The 23,686-nt window shown below is 42.7% G+C and overlaps 1 protein-coding gene across 2 annotated transcripts in view; it reads right to left on the reverse strand.

Moving 5' to 3' along the window:
• lrrk1 (leucine-rich repeat kinase 1) overlaps positions 1–23,686 on the reverse strand; it is a 78,077-nt gene that overhangs the window by 12,358 nt on the left and 42,033 nt on the right. For both annotated transcript variants that reach the window (XM_037095742.1, XM_037095745.1), the window contains 19 exons: positions 23,373–23,545; positions 23,097–23,217; positions 22,594–22,753; positions 21,833–22,011; positions 21,630–21,727; positions 20,380–20,551; positions 20,117–20,286; positions 19,338–19,477; positions 18,824–19,160; positions 15,510–15,679; positions 12,810–13,013; positions 12,577–12,716; positions 12,249–12,386; positions 8,706–8,900; positions 8,116–8,267; positions 7,461–7,578; positions 6,451–6,567; positions 2,689–2,886; positions 2,353–2,567 (listed from right to left, as the gene is read on the reverse strand). In XM_037095742.1, the coding sequence (XP_036951637.1) occupies positions 2,353–2,567; positions 2,689–2,886; positions 6,451–6,567; positions 7,461–7,578; positions 8,116–8,267; positions 8,706–8,900; positions 12,249–12,386; positions 12,577–12,716; positions 12,810–13,013; positions 15,510–15,679; positions 18,824–19,160; positions 19,338–19,477; positions 20,117–20,286; positions 20,380–20,551; positions 21,630–21,727; positions 21,833–22,011; positions 22,594–22,753; positions 23,097–23,217; positions 23,373–23,545 (3,197 nt within the window). The remainder of the gene's footprint in view (positions 1–2,352; positions 2,568–2,688; positions 2,887–6,450; positions 6,568–7,460; positions 7,579–8,115; positions 8,268–8,705; positions 8,901–12,248; positions 12,387–12,576; positions 12,717–12,809; positions 13,014–15,509; positions 15,680–18,823; positions 19,161–19,337; positions 19,478–20,116; positions 20,287–20,379; positions 20,552–21,629; positions 21,728–21,832; positions 22,012–22,593; positions 22,754–23,096; positions 23,218–23,372; positions 23,546–23,686) is intronic.

Consider the following 23,686-nt stretch of genomic DNA (forward strand, 5'->3'; position numbering starts at 1 on the left):
TAAATGACTCTGTGTGCAAAACCTGGACATGTCACTTTTTAAATACTGGGTTTGTAGTTTGGCTCAGGTCCTACATGCAGTTGCCGGTGCTGTTCTCTTAGTTACTGTACTTGTTTTGTGTGTGTAAGTCAGGTGAAATCCAGCTCCTCGGCCCATGCACACAGAGTGAACGACAAGACAATACTGCGTGTGCCCAGCTCGTTACATGTATGACACACAAGGAAAGGAGTTACACATGTAGAGCTGTTCAGTTTTGCTAATGAGCCACACAGCTATGTAGTTTTAGCAATTTCTAACATTCTAACTAGGGCTGTCAATCAATTCAAATATTTAATGGCGATTAATCGCATGATTGTCCATACTTTGCTCAGAATTAATTGCATACTTTATATCTTTTCTAAATTTAACTTAAAGAGATATTCCGGTGTAAGTTTAATCCATGTTCTAACACACCTCGACACCGAGTACGACCCCCCCCTCAAGAGATAAAGTTTGCGGACCGATAGCTTACGTAGTTTTAGCATCCTCAGAAACGACCACACAACAACAATATGCTGCAGTAAATGGGTCCAAACTTACACCGGAATATCCCTTTAAAGAGATATTTTTTAAAGTTTTTATTAATACTTATTATTATTGCAACAATCCAAAACAATGACAAATACTAATCAGAATATTCTCCAAAATAACCTCAAAGGCACAGCATGCTCCAAAAATATGCTGAAAGCGTAACATGACAAATTCAAGCCCATTAAGCATCAACAGATGGGAATATTGACCTGAATGTAACATTCCTCAGTAATACTAACACAATGTAGTGTCCAACTTTATACTTGTGAAGGTTAACTAAACAATGTTAATTAGCCTGCAAGCTGTAGCCACCCATTGACGAGGGGGAGGAGGGCTCTCGGCCAGCACTTGGTACCATCTGGTAGGGCTTTGAAGCTGAACTTGCCATTCAATAGACCCTTTCTTTATCCATTTCTGCTCAAGGAGGTTTGTTTCTGCTTGCAAGCCCCAGGGAGGACCTCCAGGTTTTGAGGCCAGTTTTCGTAGTGACCGAACCGTGTAATTACCTCGTCACGTGCTGCACTGCGGCCCAAAAAGACTTTTACCCATAAGCTAATATTGTGAAAGAAGGGTCTGCAAAATGGTGGATACATTTTTTTAAAAAAAGTGCAATGTAAACAAGGCAAACTATAGTCAATAATTATTTGCTTTCCACCACTATGATTAAATAGGCGTATAAGTTATGTATAAGTTAGCTCCCATCCCGCAAGACGATTCGTGTCATATCATAATTTGAGCCTAAGTCAAGAAGAGACGCATGATTAAATTGTTCTATCCCTATTCAAGTTAGCCAGGTGCTAAACTGGGAATTAGCCAGCTCTGTCGGCAGAAGTAGGCGGAAGAGCCCTGGCCGGTATTCAAGCATTTTTGGCTTCACATAGAGATGAATGGGGCTCCACCACTGGGGATGTCTTTATTAGTAATAGGTCCATGCTTGCTATCCACAACGTCACTTCCTGATTTCCCAAATTAAGGGGCGGGCCGAGGGTCATGACGTGTGTGCGTTAATTGTGCGTCAAAGGAATGACTGGCATTAAGTGGAATTTGCGTTAATGCATTATTATTGAATTAACTTTGACATTCATCCACATTATGCAGACTGTGGACATTCTGTTCCCTCACTTGGAGAAAAGCACCGTCACAAACCTAAATTAACCAAGCTCAAGCAAGTTTGTCATCATGCCTTGACAAGCTTTGGAACTGTATTTATTGTCCGAATCTGGTTATAAGAGTTTCATGTTCTGAAAGCAAAGACTTGCTTTAAATCAAACAACACCCCCAAATTTCCAAAGCTCAAGATGTTGACATAAATCCCGATTGATGTTCTCTGCTTTCAAGGCATGGCAGGATTGATCACAGATGAACCAACTGATTCGCTGTTTTTCAGGGAACAACACTTTTTTAAGTAGTCACAGTGTCCAACATCATTAGATCGTTAGCACTTAAAGATATCTACCATGCGCTTGTCACAGCTGGATGCGTTTCTAAACATGACTGTTCTTTGAACATCCACTATACTGCAGCTGATGATGGCACTTTCTTGTGGCAGTCTTACCTCTAGTCCCGAGTTCACAAAAGTTTCCTATTGCTACCTCCAATACGGTAATCGACGTTCAATAATACATATGTGATTCTAACAGGATTTAAAAAGCTAAATTACTAATCCATGAAAATTCCATGTGAACAGGAACCGGACGAGATTCAAAACGTGTCCTACTTTTGCCTGGTCCGGTCCTAATGAACTGATCTGCAGGTGCAAAAACATCTTAAAGCTCCACTCACCAGTACTGGGCACACAGCTGATAGGAGGCAGCATGGTAGAGCAGAAGGGTGTTCATGTGGTCATCCAGGATCCACACTGCCTCCTCTCCCCACAGACTGAAGCTGGTTGTCATTGATACGATGGAGGATGGGGGGTCGTAGGGCTCCAGCCTTCGCACTGCCTGAAGACTCACACAGTCGATGACCAGCATGCCCGGACCATTCGAGAACCATAACTGTTAACACACACATAACGTTAAGACACACACATAACGTTAAGGTTTGATTGAAGAAGCCACTTTTTCCTGCAATTCCATTACCCTCATAATGAATTATCAAACTTTGTTATGTGCTCACCTGGGAGCCGCTGCTGACCAGAGCCATGCTCCCGACTGGGTAGGGCCTCTGTCTGGGATCTGAGTCCTTCAGACCAAACACCGTCTTATTGAGAGTGTGTGAACACAGATAGGTCTCCCCCTCCACAGGGAGGTCCTCCACCAGGCTGTATGCTGCCACAAGGCCGTCAGACATCCCTGCAAACACTCTGGCCAGACTCTGAACAGGTGAGGAAGAGACATATTTTTACATTTTGACACTCAGAGACTCTGGTAATGAAAAGTAGTGTCCTATCATAGTGAGCCATCCAGTGAAAAAAACATTTTCAGATCACCCCATAATGTAATATTCTCTCATTTTTTACTGTACTTGTGTCTTATGATTCCTCACATTACAGTGTAATAGAAGGAAAACAGGCCTAAAGGGTAATTTCATTCCACAGTATAAAAAAAAAACACAGAATCACACAAAGTTGTCCTGTGACAATGCTGAAAAACAGCAGCTAGTTGCACAGTAATAATGTGAGGGAATATACACTGGCTATTTAGTTGGAACTCTCATAAGATCACATGCTGTAGAAAAATGAATGAAAGCTACCCTCAAGGGACACATGTTTTTCATAGATTGATCTTACATGAAAAAAAAGACTCAAATTCTCTCTGTGTTTCTTGCTTTAATGACCTGATTTCAGTTTGTTAACTACATCATGATTCATCACAGGCGAACAAAATGTGCATTTAATCTCTCTTTGTATTGACCTTTGTGCTGCTGTAGTCTTTACTTGAACCTGACACCATTTGGTTTATTGATTCAACTAACCCTTCTAAACAGACATGACATGAACACAGCCATGTACAGATTGGTTACCTACAGTTGTGGTCAGATGTTTACCGACACGCAATGAACACGTATTTCATGGAAGTGTTGAATTCCAATGATGGAATGAGTTGAACACAGACTACTTTGTGACAAAAAAAGCATTCATTAAGTTTGGTTCAATAATGAATTTATTAAAGGTCTTCTGAAGATGTGACCAAATCTGCTGGGTCAAAAATATTCAAACAGTTATTCATATATTTGGTTAAATGTCCCTCGAACATTTTTTACTTAAATTAGGTGCGTTTGATAGCCATCCACAAGCCTCTGGCGGAATTTTTGACCACTCTTCTTGACAGAATCGGTGAAGTTTAACTACATTTGTTGGCTTCTTGACACAGACTTGTTTCTTCAGTACAGTCAACGTGTTTATGATGTTGTTTAAATCAAGATTTTGGGAAGGCTGTTCTAAAACATATAATATTACCACCACCATGCATGCGCAAAAACAGCTCGACTATTGGGCCGAGACTGTGTCCACGGAAGACAGAGGGGAAGGAGGAGGAACAGAAGCACATCAAGGGAGCACTTAAAACCTGTGGCTACCCGAACTGGACCTTTGTCAAAACCTCTAATAGATCCAGAGCAGACAGAGGAGGAGACGAGAGAACTCAACTACGTCGTTATTCCTTATGTTGCAGGAACATCTGAGAGACTCAGGAGGATCTTCAATAAACATCATATCCTGGTTCACTTTAAACCTACCAACATGCTGAGGCAGAAACTTGCTCATCCTAAGAACAAAGCAGGCATCAGCAGAATAATGTAGTTTATGCTGTCCGGTGCAGCCAGGACTGCACAGATTTGCACACTGGGGAGACAAAACAACCTCTCTATAAACGAATGCCACAAAACAAGAGGGCCAACTCCTCAGGCCAAGACTCGGCTGTCCACTCAGATCAGAAAGCGAAATCATTCCTTTCAGGACAACAATGTGAACATCTTGGCCCGAGAAGACAGAAACAGGAGTAAAAAAAAATCATCTACATCAAGCTAGAACGACTGTCTTTGAACAGAGGAGTCGGCCTACGACACAACTTGTCACTCACCTACAATGTAGTACTGAGTTCCCTCCCCAGACAGCGTACCAACCATTTACAACTGGGCCCAGCTAGCCCTAGCAACCCACATCATGGCCGGTTCAACAACTAACAAGTTAGCGACTCTGAAACTCAGAGCTCACACGTGTCCTTAATGACTCTGTCAGGACACTCACACACACAGTTTAAAAGCCTGCAACTCCCTTTCGGTTGGTTAGAACCGAAGCAGCCTCTTTAATAAGAGTTTTCATGTGTGCAGGTAAAGGGGAATTCCCCATTTTAGCCTTTGACACAGACACTTCATTGTTCACATTAACCACTACGTGTCTTCCTCCGCTCCCCTCCAAAATGGTGTGCCTCAAGGGTCATTAGTGGGTCCAATTCTGTTCTCCTTATATATTCTACCACTTGGTGATCTGCTGAACTCTGCCAGTTTCATCTAAATGAAATGTATGTATAGTATTGCTTTTTTTTCAGGTCCGCCACATGCCCCAAATGGTTCAGAATTCTGTCGCCAGAGTATCAACAAGAACAAGAATATCTGATAACATTACCCCAATCCTAGTCTTCCTGTACATGTCAGATCAGACTTTAAGGTGCTGCTGATGACCAACAAAACTGTAAACAGGCTTGCCCCTTCATACCTCTCTGACCTCGTTGAACCACATTTTCCACCTTGTATATTCCTTAGAATTCAGGGCTCCCAAACTTCCCAGGCTTTCAAGAGTTAAAAAGCAGGCTGTTGGCTGCAGGGCTTTTTCCTATCATGCCACCTTTTCTCTTCAATAACCTTCCTGCTTGACACCAGACACTGTTGGAAGAGGTGTGCTTTGTCATGGGAGGGTTGCTCATGCACGAGCACAAGTATAATCATGCCTATCTCGCTACCTTGCATAATCAACAAATCCAGGACCGTGAGAGGGGCCGTCATTTGACCGAAATGACACAAAATAAGCACCAAAAAAATCGGTATAGTCATGTTCTCTGTGTTGTTCTCCATTGTGCTGCGAACGTGCTACGACATGGTGATGTATGTACAAGGGGTAATCGTGCTCAGGCCCGGTTTGCGGATGGAGCAATGAGAGAACAGGCCAGCAGGAGACCGGAGAGAGAACAACTGGGCCTAGTGTGAATGCCTATTTAGATTTCATGTTGTCCTGCTGACAAGAAAATATCTGTTTAATTCTGATAAACACTGAATGTCTCCCACTTTTTTTTTCTGTTGTGCAAACTGTGTGTGTGTCTCTCTCTCCCCTTCCCTCTCGCTCTCGAGCTTTTTTCTCTCCCCCTCCTCTCTTATCAATCAGGCTCCTTTCTGCTGGAGAACGGCCCCCTGGGAACCTCTCGCTCTCTCCTGGCTCTCACTACCTCACATATTGAAGGATCTGGATCATCATACCCTTGGGCCCCCACGGATCATTGCTCTCTTCTGTTTTACTATCCCCTCATATCTGTACTTTTGTGAAGTCTTAATCTTAATACATTCTGATATATCATGCTATTTATCTTCTGTGGCCTGTCCTTTTCCAGGTCACTACGTTGGAGTGGAGGTTGTATATCTTGGGCACCACTTGGCGATGCTGCTTGAACCTGATTAGTAGTCCCGCCAGATTCACATTCTTCACATATATCTTATGTGATTTACTATCGTATATTCTGTCAAATAAAAACTGTATACTCTGTTATATACGCTGGAGATCTATTGCATGTCTGTCTGTCGTGGGAGAGGTGTGATCTCTGAAGCTCTTCTTGAGGTTTCGTCCATCTTTTTTCCCCTCAGAGATGAACAACACATACATATAGCACATGAGTTTGTGTGTGTCTGTGTGTGTGTGTGTGTGTGTGCGTGTGTGTGTGAAGACCTTACCTGTTCTCTCTCAGGTACAGGGAACATGCAGGTGATCACAGCTGGACTAGAGAACTGTTTCTGGGGCTGACTGAGTGGACACATGTCCTTCAGACTGTAGACAAACACTTCCTGCTCCTATCACACAAACACACAAATATATGACAAAATAATGAACACACTGTGTATATAACTCCAGAGGATAGATGTATAATTCTGTTCACATTATTATTAATTGTTCTTTATGGATATTCCATCATGAAAAAAATCACTGTAAGGAGCTGCAGTCAGAGTGAGGTGAGCCTAGCTTGGCAAGACTGCAATCAGGGGAAAGAGCTAAGCAACAATAACACGGTGCACTTTCTTGTTTAATCTGAACAAAATGAAAACAAATATTTGGTGGGAACTAAGTTGAACTCTTATCCACTAACTAACAAGCAAAGTCATTACATACATGATTTGTTGTTATTGCCCTTAAACAAAGACTCCAATCAATCTCAAACATTAGTCTGACAAACACACTACAGGGGCAGTCTCTGTTTTCTCCGTTTGCTTCTCTCTCAAAGGCTTTTCATAAAACCTGCAACAAGCAAAACTCTCCCAAAAGTGAAAACCTCTCACGTGAGGCTCTGAAAATATCAGATTAATTAACCAACAGAACCTGTTCAAGAGCACACCCTGCTCCATTTTGTCTGTGGTCTGTGTGTCAACGTGATTTTAACTACTCTTTTTGTTTTTTGGGTGCCTGTATTCATTGACAAATAAACAAATTCTAAATCAATTGTTTTCAAGGACATTTCAGTTGATTCTCTAATTTTCCTAGGTCGCCTCACTGTAAAAATCACAGGTACTCCAAGCTTGGAAACATGGTGTCTGCCATCATGGATATTCTGACTCAAAAAGGTATATAGTCAGGTCATCTTACATTAACTATAGCCTGAACACGTACTGTAATATGTAATTACAAATCAAGTATAATGGACATTAATTTGCATGAAAAAAAGGTAAAAGTGACTTCAGGTGGTGTGTACCTCAGTGGCCATCCACAGCGTGTTACCCATCTTCATCTGACAGCTGATCCGACTGCCTGGACAGGACATCCTCCTGACCTCCATCTGACCCTTTCGTACATTTACCACACTGTAGTTCCTACACAACACACACACACACACACACACACCATCAGACTGTCATTGTCTGAAACCTATAGTTATATGGGAAAATTAAGTTGATAATAATAATCAAGATATGGCACACACCCACCACTGAAAACGTCAAGTCTGCAAACTTGCAGACTTTTCAAATCATTTTTTGATTTCAGGGCTTGTTTGGAGCCATTTTATGTTTTTTCTGGTGTTTTTTAAACACTTTACAAGTCCCCATCTACTTGTTCAGCAGGGTTTTTTTGCTGTGAAGCTCCAGAAATGTCTGGATTACCTGCAAAGAAACTTTGTCTGTCTGTACTTCGGCCAGGAGGTGAGTGGTTAATGACTGATTTTCACTTTTGTGCAAAGTGCTTTTTATTTAACACAATTTTTTTTTTCTGGAGTTTAAAGGTTTGCAGAGCATTCATGGTTGGGTAACTTTGTGAAAACATATATGACTAAAAGAGAAAGATTATTTCCTGCATTAAAAACCAAAATAAAAAAAGCAGTTGTTAGCTGGCCAAAGTGAAGAAAAACAAACCTGTCATCCTTGTCTCCGCTCCAGAACACAGCACTGTATCCCTGCAGCTGCGACATGAAGAGTTGGGAGTGGCTGTCACAGGACAACACATAACTGAGGCAGGGGAAGCTGGGCTCCTGCATCTGCCTCAGACACTGCATAGCCACTGGCCTCTGCACGCACACAGACACACACACACACACACACACACACACACACTGAGGGTTAGTCTGATCTGCTGTTTGACATTTTTTCTTGAGGCCAGCAATTATATCATTGCACAGAAGAGCTAAACCAGGAGCTAAAAGGGCATGATCCCTCCAGGCTTTCTGTCCACAAAGATGACTTGTTTTGTTCACGGGAACACAACCAAGCCATGAGGAAATGACCCAGGCTTTCTGTGGTGGTCAATGAGATTTAAAAAAAAAAAAAAAAATCTTTTAATGTCTTGACTGGGGTCTCCAGCTTATCCTCTATCCAAACCACACTGTGAACAGCAGTCAATCAGACTACTTCATACAAAGCAGAGCAAACTACAAGGTTTGCTTTTTGACTTACAACACTTTATTGGACAAAAAAATTACACTGCGTGAACAAGCGGTGAGGCTAACCTTCTCTGGCTTGGTGTCCCAGCATTCGGTCAGCAGGCTGTGGAGGCAGCAGAACTGAACCTCCTCTGGACTGCCCAGCGCTGGTCGGATGCCTTTGGAGAGCTTCTTCGCTATCTGAAGCTGGTGCAGTCCCAGTGCTGGCCTGCGCCCAGTCAGCAGCTCATACAGCATCATACCATAGGAGAACATGTCCACCTTTAAGCAGTGATGATGAGAGAAATAACAACATCAGAACAACGTCAGATTTCAGAGGTACATCCAGGTCAATAAGACAAAGACGACAGTGAAATGGTTCCTTTGGTTCACAGCAGATGTAAAGGTTATTTATCTGGTACCCCTGCATGTGTCTGGACTACGGCAGACATTTTCCCCCACCCAGCCCTGTGACCCATATTACAATTCAGTATACAAAATTTGAATGACTTAATAACCTCTAGCCCTGTCATCCTCAGTGCTTGGGCTTTACATATGAGGAATATAGCATAAAAGGATTATGGAAACACTTTACTAGGAAACCTGTGCAATCGTAGTAAGGCACGACGTCACAAAAACAGGTGTAATACATAAACATATGCGCCAGATCACTGTTTTGAAAGCTAAATGAACACTATACTCCAACAGTTATCAGTTACCACGTGTGAGGAGGTGAATGGCAGCGATGGCTTGACTTTTACTGATAATGAAAACAGAGACAGTGATTGGCAGTTACTTAACAGCAACACAACAGCAGCTTATCCCGGTCTCCTCTTATCTTCTGGAGCTCATTCATCTGTGTATACTCAGGACTCTGATTGCCTTTGATTTGTTTGCAATCACTGCGGCCCTTAACTCGAAAGAGCACCTTTGTTCATTAACTGTGATTTAAAAAACCAAAAAAAAAACAAAAACAAACAAAGACGAACTCCAGTTTTCTTGTCTTGTGACTCATTCATCTCATCCTTGACATCCACATCTGAGGACCTGATTACCAGAGTGGATTCCTCGGGAAGTCTCTGCAAGGTCACACACCGTGATTGGGGGACTCCGCCCCTGTGGGATTTCCCAGAATAGCTTGTTAGAGACAAACAATAGTGCACGGCCAAAAGCGCACAGCTACTTCTGTCGTGACTCCAGATATACCGTAATGCCACAGCATGCCACAGACACGGTGGCTATGGAAAACTATGGCTACATTTGCCATTTTTTCTCTAGCACTTCTGGTCGTGCTGAGGCCTGACGAACTGTGCTGATTAGCTTTCCTTTCACCAGTTTTACTACGCCGAGTTGATCGCTGTTTCCACTTTTTATATTGTCCTTATATTAATCTTAATCTTCATTCTAAATAAATAGAACCAGATTAGAAGGATATAGCCATGTTGGCACATCATGGACAGTGTAGACTATATTATCTCTCAATGAATGCAACCGTATATTATTAAAATGTTTTCACCTAACAGGTAAAATAACTTGTTAAACACTGTTTTCACACATTTCTAGACCACACCCATTCATGACATTTTAACTGCATTAAACAATCCATGTTTGGGATTCCCAATTGTCACTTAGTCGTGTTGATGTCCTAAACACTTTCTGCTTGTGTTACTGTACATTGTCGAGATCTTCCACTGACAAATAAATGTTCCATTTCTTGCCAAGATACTCGCAGCTGGCAAACTCATTAACAGCCATTTTCATTTATTTTCCTATTACACTACTTAGACCTCGCCCTCTCTCTCTCTCCAGCATTAATTCTCTCTCCAGCCTCGTCTGCATCTCATGAGAACAGCTAAACCACATCAAACGGTGAAATTAACCCAGGAGAAGAGAAAGGGTGTTTGATTTGCTGAGGTCAGCAGACTCTGTGAGAGGGGCTGATGAATAGAGGCTTAAAGACAAATTTCTGCTCCTCCACAGAGGCAGGGCCCTGTAAAACAGTAAGCCCTAGTAAAGCTAGCCTCCCTGGGGGAGTCCAGGATCTCAGAGCTGACTGGGCCAGCTGTATCAGAGTAACACGCTGCTGTGATCTGTCAGCACAGAGGACATATATCAATTTGACTGGATTCTCAAACTCTAAAACACACCTTACAACTCAGGCAAGCAGATCGATGATCAGTTTGTGTATACCCAATAATCTGACCATTTTCTTGCTTTTGATGCTGATAGAAAACAATACACTAGCCAAATTGTGTAACAGAAAACTGTAGAATATAATACCCGCCTAAGTGACATTTGATTAACAAAAATATATAATAATAATGTTTGCTAAGCAATTGGGTTAAATGGTTTAAATGTATAGTTTGCAAAAATACAGTAGACATTTAAAGACAGCTCTGAAAACATAGGGGGGAAGTGTATCACCAGAGGAACTTTGCTAGCTCTTGTTGGCTTTAGTTAGCTGCGTTTGCTATTTACTGCAGCTCATGGCTCACTTAGCTGTGAAGCCAGTGATCCTGTTGTCTGTCTGGACTGAGAACTCGGATCACGGCGGAAGTCACCACGGAAAACGGGGCCCAGCTCAACTGGATTTGACAGTCTGAGAGTGAAAGCAAACACCAAACTAAGACCGTACGCAGCCTCCAAGAACATCGCAGGTCAGCTTGAAGATAGGGGACTGCAGTGTCTGATTTTCAACAGCTCTGATACAGCCATCGCAAAACCTACATGTATCTATCGCTGTCTTCCTTTTTTCCCATTAAAGTGAACATGTGGAACTAATCAGACATTAAGGCAACATGCTACAGGGAGGAAGTAGTCTGCCAAAACATCAGCCAGCTAGCTGTGAACCCTTTGGAGTGACGAGTCAAATAAATACAGAGGCGGGGGGAAACTCCTTCATTCCCAACACTGTCTGTTCATCCATCAGTGGGTCAGACTAATTTTAGCACGTGCGCCCTCTGTTACTGTTTCAACATTACCATGCAAGGAATTTACAGACGTTCAGCAGAAGGCAAAATGAAGCACATTAAGGTAGAGTGCAGAGCAGCAGCATGGACAAAGTGGAGTCCATGACAAGTGACCCCCTTTGGAATAAACTTTACTTGACTTTGTTTTGAGATCATCCGGCTGTCTTCAGTTTGGAATGCAGACAGATGTAGACTGTAAGTGCAATGTTGATTTATGTCCTGTCAGCACTATTCAAGTCTCTAATTCAGGTTGTGGCCGACAATAACATACAACCACTCATTTGTTTGTGAAATCTTGATATTGATTTGGGAACAATGACATGGCTGGCTAACTAGTATTAATGGAATGGAAATGGTAACTGGTATTGGAAACTGCTTGAACAATAGTAGGCACTCGGCAGGTGATGCATGACAAAGGTATCTACATCAACACTATAGTTTAGGTGACTATTCATACTTAATGTGAAAACTCTGGTAAGCAGTTAACAAGATATCTCGTGTATAGTGATGGTCCTACAGACAGCCAACACCAACCTTATAATACTCCTTAGTGATAATGGGGAAAAAGTGCACCGCAATCATCCCAACAATGATACAATACTCAAACAATGAAAATGCTACACACATTACATAATGTGAGTTAAGAAGAGGTGGTCAGTACTTTCTCATCATATACGATGCCTGGTCGGATCTCAGGAGCCTGGTAACCCGGTGTGCCTTCCACCCCTAATGCCCCCTCATGGAAGGATTGTCGAGAAATGCCATAGTCAGACAGTTTAATGTTGACTGGATCTTTTTCCTGGAAGAAGACACAGCTGAGTTGAATTATAGAAACAAATCTGTTTCCTCATAAAAAAAAAAATAGTCTTTGCTCATATGTGTCAATTTTCTCTTACATAAACATTTTGGATACCTGTCTTTGTCTTGATACAGGGTGATTGTGAAATAAGAAAAATGAATGGTTTGCTTATAGTAATTGATGTACAGACCTCCAGAGACCACACCAGGATGTTGTCAGATTTGAGGTCACAGAAGATGATGCTCTTCCTGTGGAGGTATGCCAGTCCTGCAGCAATCTGATACGCTACTTTGAAGGTTAGCATGTGACCAAGAGGCATGTACCTGGAGTCTAAAAAGACAAAAAAAAAATAACTTCATGTTTCACTTACATGGATATAGACATTGAAGCGGGAAATTAAAGGATAAAGATCTCTGTACGTGCCTTTGCCTTTGTGCCTCTCTTCCAGAATAGTGTTGAGGCTGCCCAGGGGGGCTAACTGCAGGGCGAAGCAGAGCGGACGGATGCTGATGCCCACCAGAGAGACGATGCAGGGATGCTGCAGAGAGTGTAACATACTGGCCTCCTGACGAAACTCAGAGAAGCTCCGACAAGCATCTGCAGACTGCAAATGCTTCACCATGGTGTCTGAGGCAACGAACAAAATAACGATAAGCCATATCAAACTACAATGCATTTACATTCTTTACTACTGTACATGCACTTACCAGTACTATATATGCTCACACGTACCCATATATGTTTATACTACTCTCCACACTTATAATATAAAGCGATCAGCCACAACATTAAAATCACTGACAGGTGAATTACACTGATGATCTTGTTATAATGCGATGTTCTGCTAGGAAAAATTGGGTGCTGGAATTCAGGTGGATGCTTCTTGACACGCATCAACTACGCAAACAGCATGGCAGATCAAGTACACGCTCCCGTAGCAATAGCACTCGCTGATTGCAGTGGACCTCAAGCACCACACCACAATAAATGCATAGGAATGGCCTCAAGATCGACCTGGACTCCAAATTCCCCAAAAATGCCTATGGGATATGCCCGACCAAGACAACTCATGGAGGCCCCACCATAGATGGGACTTGGCTCTGACCCTTCAGGCATGGACACAGGACTTCTGGTGCCATTCTGTGGTGTCTTGTAGTGTTTGGCGCTGGAGGTGTGTGGGTTGCAGGGTGGTGCAAGGACATCCCACGGATGCTTATTCAGAATGGGATCTGGGGAATATGGAGGCCAGGCAGACACCTTGAGCTCTTTGTCACAGTCCTACAGACATTCCTGAGAAGTTTCTGCGGTATCAGGGTGCATTGTCCTGCGAGGGAGTCACAGCCATCTGAGAGTGCAGTTGCCATGAGGCAGTGTACTTGGTCTAAGGATTGTTTGGGTGGTGTATCTCAAAAGGTAACTACGCACATGAATGCCAGTTTCAGAAGAAAGGTTCAGTAGGCAGGGAGAAAATTACAACAAAGAACAACAATAAGAGGTTTATTAAGTCAGGCAAAGGTGATTATATCTTTCAGAACAATTCCAACACTGATGTGAACCAGATGCCCACTCTTTAACAAGGTGCTATGTCCTTATGATAATTAAGGTTTGGATTTATTAGGCTTTCAGGCTGTTAGATACGAGATGATGAAAGACTTTATAAAGTGTCAGTCTGTATCTGGTATTAATAGTTGTCTCTAAAAAGGGGGATGCTAAGAGAAGCAACCAAACGCAACGATACAAAACATTTTAGACAAGAGCTCAGACAGCTGCATATCAATTAAACGAGAGCGTGTTTGAAGGTGAAAAAAAAAGGGTTTGCACAACTTGTACGGTCCCAAAGCTGCGACGCTGATCATCATTAACAAAGAGAGGCATACAAAACATTCAGCTGCAGATTTTAAATGGTGCTGACCATCTCTTTCTTTAATCAAAATGAAAAACGTTGCCAGCAGCACATCATAACAGCTGTAGCTAATTAAGGCAATTTCAATGAGTTTGAGTGGTTTTGAGTAACAAAGTACGATGGAATAACTATGTTTAAAAAGATGCAGAGGTATTGTTATAAATATTGTGTTACATTTAGAAGAGTGTGTGGTTGCAAAAGGAAGTGGTATTTGTGAACGAGTAAAGCTGATCATTCATTGGCTGAGGTGGTTGATGGACAGGTGTGCAGTAAAAGGAAGTTTTTCCTGTTTTCTGTGGTTCTACCTGCTCAGAATGAAAATGTCTCAAGACACCAGTACTCCAGTATTACAGAGGACATCACAAGGTTTGATAATCCTGACTTTGATTTATTTTTACTGCAGCATTTATCTCCTGTTGACTTGGGCTGCCTGATAAATTGAATTTTCATCGTCATCGCGATATGAACATGTGCCATAAACACATCGAAAAAGATTGCCTGACGTGATGAATAAGAAAAACGATTTTGTTTACATGCGCCATGCATGCACCTTGAGCATGCCGACATTTAACCAGACAGAGCCCTGGATACAAGGGCCAATCAGATAAAGCCCCAACTAGCCGTTAGCTTCCCTGACAAAATGAATCAGTTTGGTGGCGATTGGCAGGTTATGATGACTGAAGGAGGAGAGAAAAGCCATGAAAATGTGGTCGACGAAGACCTTGTGGTGAAAAGAAACAGCCCTTCTGCTATATGGACTTATTTTGGATTCTGAGACCTACACAAACAATTAAAACGTTAGACATCATTAACTGTATAGTCAATAATATGCAAACTTCAGTATTTGTTTATTTATCGCAAGTTATATCGTCATCGCAATATTGAACAGTGTTATCGCACATGGCAGATTTTCCTCATATCGTGCAGGCCTATTGTTGACCTAAAAACCTTTTATTCTAATTGTGAAGTCACAGGAAAGGACCATTCCACGTCTTTCTTCATGCCTATGCCACATCAGACCAGGCCCAGGTGCAAAACTGCTATACTAAGACGAGTCAAATCAAACCCAGAGCGCTTACAGAAAAACAATTGAAGGAGACAGAGAGAGAGCGAGCGAGGAAAACAGCTGAGGTGTGAGGAGACACTGCAGGAAAATCTCTCATCTTCAGTATTGAACAACCAAAAGAGACACTTCTTTAAAAAGAGGAATGGCCTCGTACCTGTGTCACTGCTGACGGCCTGTTGTCGATATCTCTTAAAGTGGAAGCGCTTGATGGCCACTGGCTGGTCACAATATCGGGCTCGGTAGATGACGGTCCCGCTGCCACCCTGGCCGAGGATGTTACTGTCCTCCTCAGAGTACTCTAGCATGGCCCCATCCAAAAAGAGCCTAAGACACACACACAAACACACACACAAACACAAATATATTTTGGGATTACAAAGTGGGTTTATCTCCACTTCTGTCTATCAACCTGACTGCAGCAGCAGTCCACATAGTTGCTAGGTGTTGAATATTGTAATGTTGAGGTCTGACTGGAGCTGGAGGGGAAATGTACTTTATTTCATGAATGTAACATTACAGAGGAACAAAGTAGAGAACTGGAGCAACTGGATTAGTGTTGAGTTAAGAGAGAGATAATGCAAGTACACAACACACCAAAATATATGCTGTATAGTATAATGACAAGAATACGGATAATAAATTTGTTTTGTTTTCCATTTGAACACAGAAATGTTACATGATACATCTTCCAAGTGGATCAACTGTCAGTTTGTTTACATCGAACAACCAACAAGTTAATTCAGGTCCCCCTCGCCAAAAAAACAGTCAGCTTCAGCCCATTCAGAATCTGCTGCTCAGACCTGAAGAAAAACATATCACCAGATCTCAGGTATCTGAACTGGTTTCCATTGTGTCATAGAATAGAGTCTGCAGTATACTGCCGTGTCTATAAACATGTCAATGATGCAGGAAGACAATTTATGTATGTCGAGTGGCAGACACTTCCTGATGTTTAGTTACTTTGTATCAGAGAGCTGGAAATGATATCCACGACATAGAACTCCATGTTCCTTCACCTGACTCTGACTGCCTTCTGAGCCAGGTTAACAGCTTTTATATTCTTTACTATGTTCTGATTGTATTTATTTCTTTCATGAAGTTTTCAAATAATTCATTTATGTCTTAATGTTCTGGATCTCCAAAAGGACACTGATAGCAAAAAAAAGTGCTGTTGTTGATGTTGGTGTGTTGATGATGTTTAGTGATAACATGTGAGTAAAAAAAAAGCCTCTCTTCCATACAGGCTGATAATATGGCTGTATCCCCCGCCCCTACCCTCTGTCATCCTCCTATCACAGGCCTTTCATGTGCTGCTTCAACCGCAGAGACAACATAAAAAAAGAAAAAAAAATCAAGATGGCAGCTTTAATGAGCTCAGGCCCTCCAGTCTGAATGGTGACATACTTTAAAGGCCCAACATCTGGATATAAATCTGCAGGAACAGTACTTCTACAGCTTGAGCTTACATTTGCATTTAATTAACATATTTTTTTAATTAGTTGAATCTTCCAAGGGACTAGGGTAGTGATGTCCCAAACAGATCTCCAGTCATGCTTCAAAGCTGATCAAACTATATTTTAATCACACTCACATCACGTTGCCAAAAAATGACAAGGCAAAAGTTTTGATTCATTTTTAAGCTGGAGTTGTTACGTGCTTACTTTTAGTTTTATTTATGTGCATGATTTTATTTATGTGGAATATCTTATGCATTCATGATTTGTTTTTTAGACCATATGTACGAGTGTTCTACTTCCAGCCTCAATTGGGACACATTACTCCAAACAACCTGCACCTGCAGAACTATGCTTCATTGACAGACATTGTGGCCAGCCTATCAGAGACGAGAGTGTGGATGCTGACCAATCAGCAGCTGAGGGGAGAGTCAAAAAAGCCAAACACAGAACAAAGGAGATGATTTTCAGGTGGAAAGAGAAGGCAGGAGAGGAGCTGGACACGAGGATGGCTGGGGATACGAGACTACTGTGGACTCCTGGGGTGCAGCCTAAAGAGTGAAGAACACCAGCAGACTGAATAGACTCATCAAGAAGGCAGGGGCTGTTTTTGGCTCTAAGCTTCTCAACCCTGGAGGAGGTGGCCGAGGACAGGATGCTGGCAAAACTGCTGGCAATCATGGACAAAGCCTCTCACCCACTCCACAAAACTCTGGACAAGCTTAAGAGCAGCTTCAGCAACAGACTCATTCAACCCCCAATGCCCAGAGGAACACACAGGAAAGCGTTCCTTCCTGGTGCCATCAGACTCTATTATGCTCCACAACACACCAATAAAGTGCTTTAAATTATTATTACTGTACACAGCACCTTATCTTCTCACACATTATGGACCATTTAAATGTTCTCTTCTACCTCAGGATTTTATTTTCCATCCTTCCATCCACCCCTAACCCTAAATCCACTAACTAACTAAGCCGGAGGCAGGAGACAGTGGGAAAGAGAGCAACAAGGGGAGAGCTGAAGAGAGGGTTGGGAGCCATTGCTGAACCTTTACCATGGAGATGGAGCAGATGCAGCCCAGAATTTAGCTGCCCACCAATCTCTGGGAAAACCCAGTGTAACTGAATGGAAATGCTGGTGGCGTTTTTCCTGTGGTCACAGGTATCTTCTCCTTTCATGTGTGTGGGGCCTGGTGTTGCTGGGAGCCAGCTCATGGTTAGCATGAGAGACCAGCTCAGCTAGTACTGGTGCTTAGACTTTTAGCTTCACCTCGTCCTCCATTCCTTTACTGGACCTCATTTAGCCCATGTATTTAAACAACATTTGGGACTTTTTAATGATTTTAAATTGCTTTAATGTGGTTTTATGTGTGGCCTGAACTCAGGTGTTGTGCCACCCACCAAAACTGTTGAATAAACCACTTTGTATCCGCCCAGTAATCCACCTAGTAATGTTGTCAAGTCCTTGGTCATCCACACAGTGCTTGCAAACCCGATATATAATAATCCAGAATCTACAAATTACAATAGACCACTATTTCACAGCTTTTCACATATACACCCTACTGTTGTTCCGGATAATATACATGGCTGAGTACTAAAAACATGTTCCAGTCAGATAGTTTATGTCATTCCTGACATCTTTAATCTGACTCACACACAAGATTGTATGTCCTTGTTTCCTTGCCTTGGGTGTTAATTCCTCCAGAGGGTCCGGCTCTACACCCCACTCTCTCCTCCAGAGCTGGCCTGAGCAGTGGCTGTGCACACCGCTCCACTCAGCTCACCCCAAAACAACACTGAGCAAATTTCCACTAACATAATTTGATACACTAATACAATTTTATACCATCTTAAATTTGCTTGTGTGGATCCTGCCTTTCATTCATATCCAACTGATTAAATAAAGAGAAACTTTATCAGTCGGGCCCACAAATAACCAACACCAACCAACGCTTCCACAAGTTTCAGTTTTTTAAAATACAATGATCCATCAAATGGTGATGTGTTACCGTGTTGGGAAGTCGGTCATGAAGAGTTCTGGGACAAGCTCTTGGAGGTTGACTGGCTGGTCAGTATGCTGAGGACAGATGATATACTCCTTCTCCACTGCAGCCAGCACACAGTCCTCCATGTTAAAGTAATGTACTCCTGCAGCTCCTCCTCCTCCTCCTCCTCCTCCTCCTCCTCCTCCTCCATCATCTTCTCCGCTTCCTCCTCTCTCTTCCAACTGGCTGGGCTGGCTGGCTGGCGACTTGGTCTGCTTCTTTTGGCCAAGTGAGGCACAGATGGGACAGGGGGCATACTGCTCTATGAGGAGGCTCCCATCACTCTCACTGGCTGTCAAAGCTACAACAGAGACAAAAGATATGTAAGCCATCTGTTGCTTAGTGCAGAGCTGGAAACTAAATGTGTTGCACATCATAATGGTACAAAGAGTTGGGCCAGTCTCATTTAACAAATTAGTACTTATGTTAGTATATATAAGCCAACCAGCTCTGTACATACAGAGAGCAGTGCACTAACCAGGGAACCACTGCTCTATCAGAGAATTGACGTGATCGGTGATAAAGGCCATGGCAGAGAAATCTCTCATCTCTGACTGGCAGATGATCTTGATGCCTCCACTCTTCTTCCTCTTCCAGTTGACAACTGATGACTCCACGCTGCAGAGACACAAACACACGTCATCACCTGGTTTCACTGGAAGTTTCATCCACTTTTCAACACCTCACCTATCAGCCTGTAAACAGCAGCTGATGTGGGGCAAGCAAGAGCAGCAGGAACAAGTAGCTGTTTGACTTCCCTTTGATTAGTTGCAATTATTTTAGATATTTTAGATTTTACAGATGTGTTTTTCTCATTTCATACATTATGTGTCATGCTAAATCGAAGCACTGAGACTGCTATATAAATGTAATATATATCATATATCAGGCGGCTTAAGACATTGAGACACACAGTAATATGTTCGGTGCATATTTTGAACAAAGATTATTTGTTCTGCTGGATTAAAACCTAAGAACAACAGCATTTTTCAGAAATCCCCTGTGATGTCCCAGTTGATCTGCAGAATTTTTGACCCTCCTCACCTCCAGTGTGTTCCAGTATATCCCTTTGAAGTTGACTGAATACCTCCTCCATCCCACTGTTTGCCTTCACAGGCTTTTCACTCAGGTGTACTTATCCCGATTCAGAAGTGGCTCTAAATCTAACCGAAGCTCCATTCCATTCTCACCCTCTTTATTTCCTCACTAAAGCATTTGTATTATTTCATTACTGGCCTTCTAAGCCCCGGCTCTGACCTGAGGTAACCTCCATCAAAAGTGACCAGCAGCCCCTCCTTCCAGTAGATGGTCTTGCTGCGTCGGACTCTGAAGGTGCTGCAGCGGTTCCTCTGCTGGGATCCAGCAAAGCTGTAGATCACAGAGTTCCTGCTGCTCTGGCTCCTGGTGTTTTTTTTAGGCTCAAATGACTGCACAAACACAACATTTCAGGCCACGAATGTAAAAAGCTGAAAGAATATAAGTGCAACAGGTGAATGCTGACAGTCTGCTGATTTCACTACCTGTAGGTCCATCATTGTTAGACTGATGAGCATCCTGGCGATGAAGCGCTCCCAAAACCCAGCAGGAACAAAGCTCATCTTTATAAGGCGCTGCAAGGTGTTGTTGGTCTGCTGGCGGAAGCCATGTATGTCCATGGCTGGCTTGTGGGGAAGTAGGTGGGGCAGCAAATAGCTACAACAAGAGGAAATGATAAAATGAAGAACGCATTTTAAACTAGAAAATGAAGAAAGTGCAGCGATGATGGCTGCTTGGTGCTACTGCCAGGACGTTTTTGTTGCTTTCACATTGGATATGCTGCTCAGCCAGCTATGGAGATGAGAGTCAAGTGTAGAGCCAGACCTTCTGGTCTGATGTGATGTGACACCCAGAGTCACATAAAATTCTGCTCTGTTTACATAAGGATGGAGAGCTTAGACATTCTTTTTTTTAACTTTGGGGATAAAAATGTGGATTTGTGTGTGTTCTGAAAAAAAGAAAAGAAAAAAAAAAACACAGCTGGCTGTGGCGAACGTTGAAACTACTCAACTTCTGAGGAATGAAGACTGAAGTCACATTGTTGTGGCCAATTACATTAGCTGGCGATCACGCACAGCATGAATGACTACAGTGGACTGTAAACGTTATCTGTCATGTGTATTCACTCAGTCTGGCATTGTGCACCAGTCAATACACATCAGTGGATGCCGATGATCACTGCAGGACCAGCATGCCTAACATACTGTGGCATGACCAGAGGTCAGATGCAGAAGTAGAACAGGTAAGCTGCTAGGCAAGCTATTTAGCATGGCTTAGCGCTACAGAGGTAACACAACGGACATCTCTCTAAGACTTAGTACTGTGTTTCACTTGTGATCACTCAGTTTGGTCTTATTCCCCAGTTTAAAACGCATATGCCAAAACATCACATACACTCTGCAAGTCGTGACAGGCAACCAAATAATTACACCTTGAGTGAGTTTGAGTATTTCTCTGGTTTGAACTTTGTTGGAATCATTTGGAATAATGTAAAGACATAGTTGAATAAAGTACATCACAAAAGGCTAGTCATTTTCATTGACTAATGCTGTAGTCTCACATACTACGTCTTCAAGTGGCAGCTTAAGTTTGGTTACCTGTTTATACAGAGTTACTTGTTAGGTATGTAGCATATGCTGTGTAGTGTAATAAAACACAATTATACAGCAAAACTTAAGCGAAAATCTGTATTTGTATCAATTTAGTATCAACTAGTATAAAAGCAATATTTTACCTGTTGTTGGCTACAGGGAGAGCAATCTCAAACTTGGCAAGAAACTGGAAATACTGTTCTTCTGTATGCTGGGTGAACCCTGTTCCCACCAATAGCATCTGTACAACAGACATCATCATAGACATCACCACTGGAAGTCAGTATCAAAATTATCAAGAGAAATCAGACAACCACTCTTTTTTTTCTCTGAAATGTCAGCCTACCCTGAGGTCCTCCACTCGGATCACTCCATTCCTGGCCACAGACTGAGACGACTTGAGGTGCATGATCCTTTCCAGACACTCTGACAGCCACACAGGACACAGGAAATACAGAGTACACAGGCCGTGGCTGGTGTCAGAGAAGTGCAGCAGGTTCCCCGTCTCTATCAAGAAGCTAATGGCTGAAGGTGGTTGAAAAAAAAAAACAGAGGAAAGTCATAAAATATTCACGAATGTGACTCCAAGTTTTTCGAAAGATGTCTTCAAAAAAATGGTGTGTGGTCTTGTCTGGCTCACCCACATTACCCAACTATTTTTTTTCTTAGAGAGGGAGGGTGTGAGTACTTTCTGAGAGCTGTGTGCAGTCACAGAAGCTAAGTAAGCTACTGGATGGTCAGCAAATCCCTCCAAGTTGTAGGCCTGCTTGCTTGTCTAATCACAACGTCTCAGTTTCTGTGCCTACATGTGCTAAATACAAAAGATAAGACATGAAGTTGAGGAGGATTTGGAGTTGTTTAAAGCACCTTTAACAGAGACGACCCTTGAGTAATGAAAGTACTGTAATTCATTTCTTTTGCTGCTGGATGGTGATTATGTGCCTGGGTGCAGTGCCTCCTCTCCTCGTATGTCTCCAGGTTTTTGTTCGTGACCAACCGGTGACAAGCTCATTCAAAAAACATTGCGCTAGTACATGGAAATGTATTTTGACAAGTCAAACTCATTACTGTCACATTGAAATGTGTTGGCTGAACAAGTTTCAGTACCCGTCTGCAGGTCTTCATAGTCTCTGATGTCACTTTCAGGGTTCTGTTCGACAATGCAGTCCAGCTGGGTATCAGTTAGGTACTGGACCTCTCCCTCACCATCTCGCCTCTGCTTCTCTGCTATCACTGCTTCCTGAAGTGTCAGGTAGCTCCTGGGGATCTGATGGGGGAGACGAAGGTCAACATCTGTCTGCACTTCAGAATAACATCAGGAAGATTTTAAGTGTTTGATCATTTTGACAGCTTTATCATCTAATCTAATGGAGGCTTTTTTATAAAATAGTTACAGTAACCCACCTTGGAAACTACTGTTTCTGTCTGTGTGCCTTTCAGCTACATCTCACAGCCACAACAATAAGACGTCACTTCTGATTCCACACTACTGAGTCAAATATAACTAACTCAGATGTAACAACAGGGATGTATGCAAGTACTGCTGTACGTTTTCAGTAGTTTTTCTCTGTTGCTCCAAACAGTGACACACAGTGTGGAGCATCACTCACCAGTCTGCCAAGCAGCTTACTGCCAAAGGCTGAGCTTTTGCTGTCTTTCATGGAGAGAGCCACCTGGTAGATCAGCTTCTTCAGACCATCGACACCCTCCAGAGTCTTACAGGACACTTCACTGAGCACCGAGACACACACACACGCACACATGAACACAAACTATACAGCCGGATTTACTGTCAGGCTGATACTAGTGACACAATTGGCATGAAGCTTACACAAATGGTGCAGCAGTACAAATAAACAAACAACAAATGCGAGATGTGCGCTCACTGCAGGTGTTTCCAGGTGATGTCAGGGTAGCCGCTGGCTCGAGCCCCTGATGGGGATCGGCAAAGAGCCAGAACATAAGCTCTGAGTGTGGCCAGTCTCTCAGTGCGAAACCGGGTATCGATGAGATCCAAATGTGTTCCCACCACCACCACTGCTGAGTTGGGCGCCCGTGCCTAAAAGCCACAACACACAAGAACTGAACTGCTTTTGAATGAAAATATGGAATATAAGCTACCATACTCATTGAATCCGGCTGCTCCACACCAATTTTGAGGACAGAAAACTTCCAAGTGAAAAATAGGGACTGGAGCACG

The sequence above is a fragment of the Acanthopagrus latus genome, chromosome 4 (genome assembly GCF_904848185.1).
Source record: "Acanthopagrus latus isolate v.2019 chromosome 4, fAcaLat1.1, whole genome shotgun sequence".
NCBI lineage: Eukaryota > Metazoa > Chordata > Actinopteri > Spariformes > Sparidae > Acanthopagrus > Acanthopagrus latus.